This window comes from Pinus tabuliformis, chromosome 1_1 (assembly GCF_031772625.1).
Source record: "Pinus tabuliformis cultivar Carrire ecotype Pingquan chromosome 1_1, CPIR1, whole genome shotgun sequence".
Classification (NCBI taxonomy): Eukaryota; Viridiplantae; Streptophyta; class Pinopsida; order Pinales; family Pinaceae; genus Pinus; species Pinus tabuliformis.
In genome coordinates this window covers 967,402,368-967,417,270 of record NC_142297.1, presented here as the reverse complement: position 1 = coordinate 967,417,270, position 14,903 = coordinate 967,402,368, and the positions used below count along the sequence as shown (strand labels likewise).

At 36.9% G+C, this 14,903-nt stretch overlaps 1 protein-coding gene across 3 annotated transcripts in view; it reads right to left on the bottom strand.

Moving 5' to 3' along the window:
* The window catches only part of LOC149217728 (uncharacterized), a 376,727-nt gene that overhangs the window by 209,430 nt on the left and 152,394 nt on the right, over positions 1-14,903 (bottom strand). For all 3 annotated transcript variants that reach the window (XM_089393070.1, XM_089393071.1, XM_089393072.1), the window contains exons 6-8: positions 10,682-10,747; positions 10,399-10,461; positions 10,084-10,134 (exon numbers count right to left, since the gene is read on the bottom strand). In XM_089393070.1, coding sequence (XP_089249196.1) covers positions 10,084-10,134; positions 10,399-10,461; positions 10,682-10,747 — 180 coding nt within the window. The remainder of the gene's footprint in view (positions 1-10,083; positions 10,135-10,398; positions 10,462-10,681; positions 10,748-14,903) is intronic.

The window sequence follows — 14,903 nt, the reverse complement described above, 5'->3', positions numbered from 1 at the left end:
TCCTGAATGGTCCTGGATGATAAAACACACCCTCATTTTCAATGAGTTTTGGAAAGAAGTGTGTGTCGGAGACGGAGACAATGAACCAGTACAGCCTACCTCAGACAAAGAGCTCGTCATTTGGGAAAACAAGAACAGCAAATCTTAGGCATTAATCGTAGCATCTGTAAATGAAGAGATGAGTCGCACTATTTCGACATATTCAACTGCCTTTAAATCCTTACAAAAGCTGAAAGAACTCTATGACTCACATTCTGCACTTAAAAGTTGTTCAACTCATGATTAAACTCTTCACTCTTGAACTGCAAAATAATGATCCTCTTGCTCTTGCATCTGAAGTAAAGTCTATAATGCATGATATCAAATCCACTAAGGTTGAATTGGATATTCCTCTTATCGCTTTTATCAAGGCACTTTATCCTAATTACTCCAATTATCTTGAGTCATTGCAAGCAAATGGAAATATTAAAGATATCACCTTTGACTCTCTTGTGAAAAAGTTTGTTGAAAGAGAGAAAGCTTTTGGAAAGAAGACAGCCCCTGAATCTTCTGAAGAGGTTGTGTGCCTTGCTCATAAAGAAAAGCATCATGCTCAAGATTCTTCAAGAGGAAGAGGTGGTCGAAGAGGAAGAGGAAGATATTTCAGAGGCAGGGGGGGCAGACACTCTCAAGGAGAAAAGGCAGATTTGCACAGCATTCGCTGCAAAAGAAATGGATCACATGATGCCTCTACATGCAAGCTACCATGGGACAAAATTGAGCAGAAAAAAAACCAACAGAAAGGTAAAACTGATGACACAGACAAAGGTAAAGCACCTGAATCTGCTCACTATGTTGTGGCACAATGTAACATTGGAGTAAATGAAGATTTCTTTAATGTTTCACTTGCTTCTTGGAAAAATGATTGGTTGCTTGATTCAGGAGCAACCTGCCACATGACTCATAGAAAAGATTTTTTTGAAGATTTCACTGGCAATGTTGATGGAGCAGTATACTTTGCAGACCAATCAAAAATCAAGCCATCAGGGCTTGGCACAATCAGGCTTAAACTGCCTAGTCTTCCAGACTTTCTTCTGCATCATGTTCTATATCTCCCACAGCTCGAGAGAAACTTGCTGTCCTTGGTCCACATCCGCCAGCAAGGTCACTCAATTCATATGTTTGATGGCAAGCTTGAGGTAAAAAAAGCATCTGACCACTCACTTGTCATGAGGGGAATAGAAGAAGAAAGGCTTCTCAAGCTGCAAGGAACCTCTGCTCGTGCACAACATTTCTCAAACAATTCTCATCATGAAGAAGGTACACTTCCATCAAGTTTATTATGGCATGCTAGATTTGGACATTTGAACTATGACAGTCTCCGCTTGTCGAAGAAGAATGGTGTTGCTAGTTTGCCTACAATTCCTAGGAAACTTAAGCAATGTGATGCTTGCATTCTAGGAAAGCATAGCAAACAGTCTTTTCATGATTCACATTCAAGAGCACATAGAAAACTTGAACTCATTCATTCAGATTTATGTGGTCCAATGCCTGTTCCTTTTGCAAATGGAAATAAATATATCAAGACATTTATTGATGACTACACCAGAATGTGTTGGGTTTATTTATTGAAGAACAAATCTAATGCTTTTCAAACATTCAAGGATTTTCATAAATGGATTGAAAATGATGCACAATCTCATATTGGGTCTATTCGCACTGATAGTGGAAAAGAATACACATCAAATGAATTTGAAAACTATCTTCGCCAACATGGGATCAAACATCAAACAATTGTGCCTTATAATCCCCAACAGAATGGTGTAGCTGAAAGAATGAATAGGACAATCTTAAATATGGTACGATCCATGCTCTTCTTCAAAAATGTAAAGATAATGTTTTGGGCTGATGTTGTTCTATGTGCTGCATATATAAAGAATAGATGTCCATCTAATGCTATTAGAAACAAGACTCCTTATGAAATGTGGTATGGACATGTTCCTTCGGTAAAGCATCTCAGGGTCTTTGGTTCCACCTGTTATGCCTTGATACCAAAGGTACATAGAAACAAACTTGGTGCTAGAAGTCGTAAGTGTATCTTCCTGGGGTATTCAAACACCTCCAAAGCATACCATCTCTATGATGAAGTAAATAAAAAGTTTGTTGTATCTAGAGATGTAATTTTTCTTGAATCATCCAAAACTGACAATGTTGTTGAGCGGCAACTTGATCGCTTGGATAGATTCGCAAAAGCAAAATCATTTCAAGAATTTGATAATCAGATTCCACATCTTGAAGGGGGGATTCCTATACGAGATCAACATGTGGAATCTTCTTCTGAAGAACACTCTCCCCCGCATGAAACTCCGGATGATGCTTTAAGTGATGTAATTGATAGAATTGGGAGGCTCAATCTTGATTCAGTCCCAACTCAACCAATAGAGCAGCCTGGACCATCTCAGAAAGGTCCCCCAAAGTGGCTGACAAAGACACTTGAAAGTGTTCATCCTGATGAAGTTGGAAAGACAGGAACCAGAAATTCAAACCGGCAAAATGGAGGTGATGTGGATGACTCTAATTCACCTGTTGATATGGATGTTTCTTATGATTGTGAATTGAACTTGTCTACAGATTTTGAACTAACTTACTTCAAAGAAGTTGCTTCTCATGATGAATGGAAAGAAGCAATGCAAAAGGAGTATGATGCCCTCATAAAGAACGGCACTTGGAAGCTGGTTGATCCTCCATTAGGAACCAAACCAATTGGTTGCAAGTGGATCTACAAGAACAAGTATAAAGTTGATGGCTCACTTGACAAGCACAAAGCTAGGCTTGTGGCAAAAGATTTTGCACAGAAGGAAGGGGTCGATTATTAGGAGACTTTTGCCCCCACAGCAAAATGGGCTACCATCCGAACACTCTTTGCACTAGCAGCTCAGAACGGTTGGAAAGTCCATCAAATGGATGTAAAAACTGCTTTATTAAATGCAGATCTAAAAGAGAATGTTTTTATGTCTCAGCCTGAAGGATTTGTTATGAAAGGACATGAACATAAAGTATGCAAACTTGTGAAGTCCTTGTATGGCCTCAAACAAGCACCGTGAGCCTGGTATGAAAAACTAATTGGGCATCTTCTGAAACTCAATTTCAAACATTATGATCTTGATGATGCAACTTTATTTGTCAAGAAAGTTAGCAAAACAGTTGTATATCTTGTGGTATATGTAGATGATCTTTTGATGACAGGGAACAATGAAAGCTACATTGCATCCATAAAGAAGGAATTGGGGAAAAGTTTTGAAATGACTTATTTGGGCTATGTTCATTACTATCTTGGCATTGAAATAACCCAACATTCGAAGTCCATATTTCTTTCTCAAAAGAAATACATTGGAGATCTGTTGAACAGGTTTGGCATGACAGAATGCAATCCTCTTACTACTCCAATGGAACAAAACTTAAAGCTCACATCTATTGAAGGAAAAGAATTTGAGGATGCAACAGAGTACAGACAGCTTGTAGGAAGTCTCAACTACCTAACTACTACTAGACCAAACATTTCATTTGCTGTTGGAATCCTCTCCAGGTTTATGCAAAAGCCTTGTGAGGGACATTGGTTTGCTGCAAAAAGAATTCTAAGGTACTTGAAGGGAACTCAAGACTTTGGAATCAAGTATACACAGGTGGACGACTTCAGCTTGATTGGATACTCTGATTCAAACTTCGATGGAGACAAAGAAACAAGGGTATCTACTTCAGGATATGCTATGAGTCTTGGATCAGGAGTTGTCTCCTGGAGATCACGCAAACAATCAGTTCCAGCAGATTCCACAACAAAAGCAGAATACATGGCAGCAGTTGAAGCAACAAAAGAAATTGTGTGGCTCAGGAAAATTCTTGAAGATTTGCAGGTAAAACAAGTACAATCAACTCCACTATTGATTGACAATACCTCTGCAATAAAGTTGGCCAAGAACCCAAAGTTCCATGATTGAACGAAGCACATCAATACTAAATATCATCTAATTCGACATCATGTTGAGGCCAAAACAATCCATCTCCGTCATTGTTGTACAAATAAGCAAATTGCAAACATCTTCACCAAAGCGCTTGGAAGAGAAAAGCTTGAATGATTCAGAATGATGCTTGGACTCACCAACATCCCTTCAGATTAAGAAGGGTGGGGGGCGGGGGGGGGAATGTTGACACCTAATCCTCATGATTGGGTGAATATAATGTAAATAGATAAATAAGTAATATGAACAGTGATCGGGAGATGAACTGAATAGTCTCTCCCTCATGTATTAAATGAAGACCTCCCTGAAGGAATAAACACGAATCAATTTTTGGTTGAGGAGTTACTGCCTGGCCTGACAAAAAGTCCACAGTGTCAAAAACCAAACAAACTCAGAAAAATGAAGCGAAAATCCAAGGTATTCCAAGGGGGTATGAAGCGAAAATCTAAAATTCTTCCAATATATAATTTTTTTGTCTTCATAATTAGTACTTCAACTTTATTTTTCTTTGACTTCCTTGTCAAGTTTCACAACTTTAAATATATATATATATGACTCACTTCTTCAAAAAATAATAAAGCCTCTTTATAAATCCCCTTATAGCTCTAGATTTAGCCCTTTATAAATTTTTAAAATTTAATAGTATTTATATATTAGCTTTTTAAATAATTCCTTAATAATGTTTAACTCGTAATTGTTTACCTTTTGATACAAGGTGACAACCGTACATATAGGAGTCACGACTTCTAACTTCCGTAAGGAGATTGCGAAAATGAAACGAATTCGAATTGGCACTATGAATGAGAGTGACAAAGAGCAAATGGATGTGGTTGCAGTACAGCTTGGAGTTCGAACAAGGATGTTGGGCTGAAAATTGTGGTGAAAAATCTGGTGAGAAAAACCAACGATGGCGGTAGTGGAGCAGGTCGACGACGACAGGGGATAGGTTGTGGTTGTGCCACTGTTTGCAATTGTTAATGTAATGGAGGCTTGCGACCTTCTATCGCTGAGGCGGCGGTTGTTAGTGGTTGCTTCCTTTCTTTTTATATATATTTTGAGATCACCGCAACCATAGCAGCAATGGCAGTGGAAGGTTCGGTCGTCGGGGGTTTTGGGGGTGATTCCTCGAGCGAGGACAACGTTGTGCGGAGGCGACAATTTGTGTTTTGGACAGGCAATGATAAGACGGGGACGCAGTCGCAGGTAATACACTATTTATTTTTTTAATATTTTTTCTCCTATATAAATCACTTTTTTTTGTTTTTTCCATTTAATTATTTATAATAATAAAAATTCAAATTTTTGATTTTTTCTTTTTCTTTTTTCCGATGATCTTTTTTTTTAATGGCCAAATGGCAATAGGAGAAACTCCAAATTTTTGTAACAAAACGCTTCAACAGCAACAATGTTGACAAATTTGACAGTCAACGACCCAAATCAGAAAACACGACTTTGTGTAGCGGTTGAGCAGCCAGAGGATCGAACTACTCTGATATCAAATGGAATGAAAAAAGTTCATTTTTCACGTTAAATACTCCAGAAGACTTGGAATATGTAGATCTCCATTGAGATACAAGAATATATATTACAATGTATGAATGAGAATGATACAAATGAGAGTGAAAATGGCAATAGGAGAAACGCCAAATTTTTGTAACAAAACGCTTCAACAGCAACAATGTTGACAAATTTGACAGTCAACGACCCAAATCAGAAAACACGACTTTGTGTAGCGGTTGAGCAGCCAGAGGATCGAACTGCTCTGATATCAAATGGAATGAAAAAAGTTCATTTTTCACGTTAAATACTCCAGAAGACTTGGAATATGTAGATCTCCATTGAGATACAAGAATATATATTACAATGTATGAATGAGAATGATACAAATGAGAGTGAAGGGCCTACTTATATACCAAGCAGGTGTCCCTTTAGAAGAAAGAAAGAAGAAAGAAATTATTTTAACGTCCACGAGGCTAAAGATAGCCTATGGGACAAATTGCTTGTTCATCTGCTTGATGTATTCGACCCTTTTTCTGTGAAGCTTCACAATAAATGTTGCCAGCTTCTCGACAAACCCCTCGCTAAATAGATTATCCCAAGAGCTAGCTGCCAGCATACCTGCATAAATTTCTTTGTTGTCTTTGAAGGCCTCACATTCTAAAATGAAATGTTTTTCTGTTTCCACTTTTCCGAAAGAACAAAAAATGCATACCCTTTCCTCCCACACTTCCTTTGGCCTTTTCCAGCGCCCTGTTTCACAACGGAGTTTATGAGAATTAGTCCTTAATTGAGCAATAAGAATTTTGGCTCTCCAAGAGATATTGGCCTCTATGTATGCTTTTGGTTGATGATTATGAGTGGGATTAAACACTTCAATATAGTAATTTTTCTTTCTTCCTAGCTCCTTATCCCAAGTACGTTTGTGGAACTTTTCCATAACAAAAGCTTTTATCTCTTTGTTGTTTATGGGACACGTGTTCAAGCAAACACCCCATTTACTAAACCGTTTGCTATTTTGTTGCATCCAAGTTTTTTTTCTCTTGCACAATCTATCATTAAAGACAACCTCAGGCCATCTACCCTCTTCCATTTGCTCAATTTTTTTTAAATACCTTATGACTCGCACCATAGCAATTGCTTCAATAGGAGCAGTCCCTGTTTCATTTAACAAGATATCATAAGAAATTGTATTTTTAATCTTAAATTTGTTTGTAATCAAACGCTTTTGAATTTTCTCAATTTGTCTCAACTGCATGTCGGAGGTATTGCTAGCCCACAGTTCACAACCATAGAGAATCACAGGAATCACTAGAAGCCCAAAAAGAGTTTGAGTGGTCTTCCAGTCCCATAACTCTGCCTCTCTACACCTATTTTGAAAAGCATAAAGTGCTTTCCAGCCCCCCAAAGTTCTTTTCTTTCTACAACCATTCCAGCTTAGATTTTTGTTGAAGTCAATTCCAAGGTATTTGTAATCCGCAACTTCTTCCAGAATGTTGTCTTCAAAGTAGAACTTATGCTGGTTACGTTTTCTTTTCTTAGAGAAGACCACTACTTTCGTTTTGCTGATATTGACTTGCATTCCCACACTTCTACAAAAATGCTCAAGGGATAGTAAGTGCTCTTGCAAACCAAGAGCCAATTTAGCAATCAGAATAAGGTCACCTACATACAAAAGAAGCCTTATAACAAACTTTCACAAATAGATACCATCACCCCCTTGCGAATTTAACCACTCCTCAAGCTTGTCGATATATAAACCAAAAAGGGTAGGAGACAATGGGCAACCTTGCTTGACCCCGATATCGCTTCCAAACATTTAGAAATGCCTGTTGAAGTTCTAATTTTGACTTTCACCTCTTCATACAGCCTATGCACAGCTGCTCTCAAATGTGTAGGGACCCCAAGTTCCTCCATTCTCTGCCAAATTTTATCCCTAGGAACCGAGTCAAACGCTTTTCTGAAATCAACAAAGCAACAAAAGACTTCTTCCTTTTTCTCACAAACTTTTTCAATGATGTGCCTTAAAGTTATACAATGATCAACTGTGGAATGTTTAGGTCTAAAACCTGCTTGCCCTTTAGCACGCTTATCTCTTTCTTCTGCCCACTTGCTAATTTTGTTTTCTAGCATGCTTCCAAATAGCTTTGCAAACAAAAGGTTTATCATGATGGCCCTATAATTGGATGGATTATTGACATCACCGCTCTTGAAAAGAGGTATTGCCAGACTAGTTGTCCAATCTGCGGGGAGCCCTTGTTGTATGACGTTGTTGAAGATTTTTGTAATGTGAGGTGCAAGAATCTTTGCGCCCCACTTTAGATATTCTGCTTGGAGTTCAGCTAAGTCTTTTGCATTTCCAACACCCAACTTCTTGATACCCATCTCTACCTCTTGTACCGTGAAGAGTTCAGTGTCAGTGTTGACCAAGGGGGGAGGGTCAACCTTGGGAACCTGCTCATAGACTTGTCTTGCATAGTCAAACCATTTAGAAGCAATAATATTATTTCCAATTTGTATCTTTTTCGGTTGGAGCTCCTTCCAAAATAATTTGGGATTATTTTTCCCAAGGAAGATTAGTTCTTCCCTCCTTGAAACCATGAAACCAGCCTTTTTCTTGCTTAATAACTGCTTGTAATATTTGAGTTTTATGTTATCCTTGTTTGACTCTTTCCACATTCTCCTTGCCTTTTTGCATTCCTCGTCAAACCAAGCATTAACCGGAAAGCAATTTGTTTCAGATTTCTTAATTTTTGTTCTTTTTCACTTTGCAAGTGCGCATTGAATTAAATGTGTTAATTCATGGCTATGAAGGTTGTGAATTGTAATTTTCTCCTTCTCAAAGAGCCTCTCTAGCGTCATTTTGAAGGTGTTATAATTTTCAGAGGTCAAAAGAATTCTGCCCTGTCGGAGATTTTGTTGGACATGCTGAATTTTTTACTCTAATTGTTTCTTTCTAATCCAAGAGAAAAATAAATAAATTGGCTTGTGACCTAATTTCAAATCCCACAGCTGAGCTCCAATCAAAATTTCTTCCATTTTCTCACACAAACCATGCAAGCAAATTACATAATCTACCACACTTGCTCCATTGTAAGTATTGCAAGTGAAATTACCGGACTTTGCCCATCTAGTCAAGCCATTACAAATGACTAAATCAAAGGCTCCACATAGAGTAAGCAATTGTTCACCAAAGATATTGCAGCCCTTGTCCTCTGAAATTCTTTCCCACTGATGATTACTTTCTTCTGTAAGCCAAATAGGGTCACAATCATCTTTACAACAAAGAATGCTAGCTTGCTCACTTGCAGTCCTAGCATTGAAATCACCCACCATAAGGACTTCACCTAGATGCGAATATGTTGCAATATCCACTTTTAAAGCTGCAAATGGATCTTTGTGGTCAAGCCCTCTACCTTTGTAGATTTTTGAAACCTGTGGCGCAAAATAGCATGCTGCAATTCTGATGTGGTTTCCATTTTCTGATATTTTAAAATTTAAACCAAGTGAATTGCTTATGTGAATCTTCTTTTTCTAACTGAATGAGACGACCTTATTTATGAACTGGCATGTCTCCTTAGACATGCCTCTTTGTTTAACCAATTATTATTTTAATTACATACTATTGTGATTATTATTTATTATCTATATTTATTACTTTTACATAATTATATTCATAACATAAGCCAATCAGCATTATAACATCAAAAACTTATGATTAATTTCCATTATGAATCTAATTCAAGAGGTAAAATTTAAAAATTTAAATATATATATATATATATATATATATATATTGATCTTTCCTTTACTCATATTTACCCTGAATTTAACACTAAGTGGATCACTTATCGAAGGAAGCATTACTTTGCTGGAGGATACCTTTACTGAACATGCTTTCAGGAGAGGCACTCTCCTCTCGGGTCTCAGCTACAGAAACAGCTTTATCTAAATTCTGTGATTCATTGTAAATTTTTTGTCTCAGAGTATAAGGCAAATGGATGTAATAATGACCTGTTTAGGACTGTTGACTATTTTTTTTAAAGGAGTCGATGATGTAAATGATACAAGGAGGACTGTGTTTATTTTAGAATGAGGGAGGGGGCAGATAGTGGGATACTATGTTATGAACTGTGTGGTAATCTGGTGGACATTAATAAAATTATCTTATCTTATCTTATGAACTGTTTAGGTTGGACTATTTTATGGAGAGCCTTCTTTTATGAAGAGTCGATGCATATTTGGTTTCAAACTCTGAAATACCAATACAAGTCCTTTTAACTTTGGTTTAAACAAAAAAATCAGGACTTGACTTCTTTGGAACAATACTACACACTAAAATGTCAAGAACTAACCAAACTCTAGAAGATCAAGGAAAATAATCTATTGTGCTAAGAGCACTTGATTTACCATTGCTGTGCTAAAAAAAGGAAAATAAATTAGCCTTCTAATATTCTGCACAAAATAATACAAGCAACTTATTAGCATTCTAAGGACATGCATTTGAGTTTGGAGATAATTACTTGTACAAACATTTGCATTGGCCATTAAAACAATTTAATGGGTAGGAACCAAATACAGATGAACATACCATAACCATTCGGCCCTTGGCTTCCAAATAGTCTTTCAAATACTTTGTTAGCTGCATAAAGATATGCTTATCAGAAATTATAATGCTCAAAAGTCACAAATAGGTCAAACAAATTAATCTGTATAACAGGCTACGTAGCAAGGAATAAGAGATTAATTGTCCATGTTATATAGCCTCAACCAGAAAGAGAGAAGGAAAGAAATTATGTGAAACTAGCATAGATTATATACTAATCATACTATAATATAACCAAGGGTAAACAGCCACAGATATTGCAAGGTATGAACAGATAAATAAATAAACAAACCCACGTACCAAAGAACTGTGATAATGCTTTTGCAGTGGTTTTTTTGGATTCTTCTGATGCTCTAGCAAGGCCTGACAATAGAAAATTGACAACTAGATTGTTAAAAATGTGCTGAGAAATTCTATACAAAATACTTGCATGGACCAACCTTGAGTGTGAACATGTTTGAGGAGGAAACTAGAAAAGGGCAATTAAACAGGAAGTGCAAAAATAAAGAGAGACACTCCAAAATAAATATAATTAGAATCAAATTAACATGCAAGGATATTTTCTTGCTGAAGTAGCACATACTCGCAGGCATAGTCCAAAAACCATTGAAGTATTGTTGATGAAATTGCTTTCATTGAACCTAACACCCTGTGGAAAAAAAAAATCTTGCAGTTATTGTCTCTTATATATGAACTTTAGCCTTTACAAATGTAACTATAACGTTTTAACTGGAAAAATGTAGACATAAATCTGAACCACCATCAAGTATAAAACTTCCTCCCATGCATTGGATTTATCAATGATCAATACAAATGTTTGTCTTGGAGGATTTACTCTCATACGTACCCAGATTATTTCTATGCAAATTTTATTTCATAAAAAAGCCTTTCACGCCTCCTCTTTGGTAGAACCTCCTTCCATAGAATTCATCATAGTTGATGTGCACAATTTGGAAGGCAAAATGAAGATTTGGTGGGCTATAAGGAGGCAAAAAGTCCAGATTCAGTTCCAAGGATTAGCTGATTGAAATCTGGAGAGGATATAGGCCCTTCATTGAAGAGATCAACAAGAGACAAGGGAATGACTCTGACCTAGTCAGGGCACCAGGAAAAGCTCACCAATCTAAGGAGATTCCGAAAGGAAGGGAAGTTCCGGATATTCAATATGAAAAGGGCAAAAATATAAGACTTTGGTACTTAGTCTAAATGAGGGAAGTACAGAACTTTACACCTGCAGAACTTGGAAAGGGAGTTGACAGAAGGAATGTTATTGCTAACAGTGTCAAAGAGACATTTTTGTCACGGCTTGAAGGGGAGAAAGGAACTACCCATATCCATGAAGAATTGAGGTTTGAGGGTTCTGGTAACGAAGTTTTGAGTTCTATGTCCAGCTGAATGGGCAGGAGGAGAGGAGGAAGACACTAGGAGGGAGAGGGAAGTTAATTTGGGATTTCTGTAAGGTAAATGGAACAGAAAGTGTACGATATATTAAAAGAAGGTAAATTTCATCTTGGGATAGGAAGTGGGATTGGAAGAAGTTAAATCCTTAACGCGCAAAGCCCTAAAAGGGAAATTAATGGGCAATCAAGTCAAGGAGGACTTTGTGGTAGTGGGTGGAAAAGAAATTACATGAATTCACAGTCCAATTCATGGGTGGCTTGCCTTCTAGACCATAAAAGCTGGAGGTCAGGATTTGATCCTCAAAAGGAAACGTCTTTCACACAGCCAGAATGGGTAATATCTCCAGGCTTATCCATGAAGTTATGTAACAAGAGTCCTGAAAGCTTTAGGGGAAGAACTACGCAATTTCATTGATTTATAGGTAGATTTTCATACCAAAGTGGACAGGAAGGTTGTAAACTTTTTTGTGGAATTGGACAATTGGAAGGGATTGCTGGAGGAAATGGAAAGTATATAGGGTTTGTTGACCACTGGAGTGGCACCTGATGATTATATGAAGACTCCATGCCCAAGGACGATCCAGAAGACACTTGTACCATCAAATATCATCAGTCAACAGAGTTTTTTAACTCTACTTCTATCTTCTCATCATCTTTCTTGTACCCAGATTCCACACCCTACGGGGAATTGTAATAAGTGATACTAGTAATGATGAGTTTTGAGTTTGTAACAAGCCTAGGATGTTGGGACTTGATCAGCAAACGAGTACACCTTGGAGTGTTTTTTTATCTGGTTAACTATCTCTTTTTTTCAGAGGCGGATAATCTTTTAGGTTTTTTCACTCGCGTTTTACCTCAAAGCCGGGGTGACAGTTTGAAGGTTGAGCCCCTGACACATCTTAGTGTCTAGAGTCGATGTATATTACCATACTAGATCACACAAAAAATTTCGTGGAATTTGGTTAGGTCTAAGTAGTCATTTTTTAATTTTTTAGATTTACCGCTGGTCAAAAATTGCAAATAAAATTGTATTTAAATTGTAGTAAGTGTAGTCTAGAGAAATTGTATCGGGTATGAGTAATCAACATAACACCTCTCACCCTCAACTTTCTACTATGACACACTTTAAGGGGTTAATAATGTGTTTTGGACCTTCAAAACCCACTTTTCCTAAGTTTAGTGGAAAATTTGGCAATTAATTAGCCCAGAAATTAAACAGATGGAGAAAAATAAATATCCACACATGCTAAATGTTGTGCAAATGAGGTGGAAAATTATAGGGGAGTTAAAGTGAAGTCCCAAGGTGATGTGGACTCCTAAAATCAAGGAAAGGGCATGTGCTCAAATAAAATCGAATTTCTGTCATTAAATGAAAAAGCTGCTTGGAAATTCGAATTTGTGAAGTTAATGCACATTTGGGAGGATTTTGGAGAATATTTGGTGGAGATTTTTGTGGGAAATTGTCCCCACATGGGTTACCACCCATATACACTTGTCATTCCACCATAAAATTCGAATTTGGCGCATAAGGGAAGAAGAAAATGATGTCCACTTGCCAAAATTCGATTTTTACACTTTGCATTGGAGCTCCATTCAACAAATTCGAATTTCTCTTTGGGATTGTCACCTCATGCCATTTGTCATTGTCATTCTTCATTGGGAATTGCTCCCAACTCTCTATATAATAGAGCCATGGGCTCTCACATTGAAGAACATTGTTACTAGCTATTGCGCTTGCGAAAGCGTTGCTGCCTTGTACACTTTGAGAAATATCAATAAAGACTTTGGGGTTTCATTCATGAAGTGTTCCTCCTTTTCGAGTGTGATGAATTGTTGAGCAATAGCATTGGTATAATTCCTTTTACTCATGCTTTGATCTAATTTGGTTCCATATGCTCTTGTAGATTTGTTAATGTAGAGCTATCTTGCATTGACATTTGATTTAGAAATATGCTCTAGGTATGGAATGCTATAGTTGGTTTTAAATAAATCTCTAGAGTTTCTTATCATTGTTTATTGTTAAATCTATATGGAACTAATTCTTGATTGAAGTTTTGTAGAGGGAACATCTTGTTGGGATTATAGAATCAAGCGTGAGGGGAAGTCTTTGGAAAGACCAACCCACTCTTAATACATTCTTAAAGGAGCTCTCACTTGTTCTTTGAACCTTCATAGTCTTATCTTACAAAGTGGTTTTGCAAGGATTTCAGCACATAGCTTGTACACAAGCCGAGAACTTCTAAATTTAAATCTCTTTTAAAAAACATTGTACTTCATTTCTTTCATTTGCTATCTAAGAGCTTGAAGATGGCTAAGAAAAGACGAGAGTTTACTCTCACTCTTTAACTTAGCCTTTTGTAAATTATAATTGTACATATATATTTTATCTTGCTGATTTTTCCATTAATACTTAACTTATTTTGCAGCCATTGTTTGGATTGTTTGCTAACTCTTGTGTGGCAGATTTTGAAGAACAACTTCCCGCAACATCTAACAAGGGTTTGCAGAACCTTTGGCAAGTGTTGGGGGTTCGATTTCCAAGGATGTCATGAGCCCTTTTGAAGCTTATTTTGGCCAAGTCGAGTTCACTAGAGGGCCGCCCATTTTCCTCTTTAAGCCTAGGCATTTGGAGGAAACTCACACCTTGTTTCCCTTACATAAGTTTTGTGAGATTTTGTCACTACTTTCTCAAGAAAGGAGGTCTAGTGTCCAAGTTTCAAGCAATTATTGTGAGGACTCTCCTTAAAGTATAGTTGAGAACTTTTAAGGGCCCTCTTCTCATTGTAATATTAATAAAAGATCTAACTTTCTTGTGCGAGCTTGGGATTTCTCCCATGGTATCCTATCTCCCCATTTAGGAGAAGGCTTCTCTTGGGTGGATTGACATTTGCATGGTTTAAGCTTCCATACTTCATTCACTTACATGCATGCTTTAATTGGAAATTAACACAACCTCACTATCACATTTCATTAAGTTAAAGTTTGTTACAATTTGATTAGAGCTTTGCATTTTTTTTCTCATTGTTGCTTGGAGCTACAAGCTTACACTTTGGGCAATTCATCATTTACATGCAAGCATCTTATATTCTTAACAAACTTTGATTCGTTTCCATTTACCTTCGTAAATTGTTTTATGAGCATTTGAACACATGCTTCAATTTTATGCTACATTGTTATCTTGAATATCGAAGGAATTTATTGTCATTGTCTATTTGAAACAAATTTTACTTTCAAGCAAATTACTTGTATCATTTTAATTCATTGATGAAACACATGCAACACTTGTAAGCTAATTTTATTACCCCAATTGAAGTTATAATTGCAACTTATGTTGAACACTATTTCATTTTCAAGCATTGCAAATCAATCTCTTTGAAGCATTTGCATGTATCATTGTTTTAATTT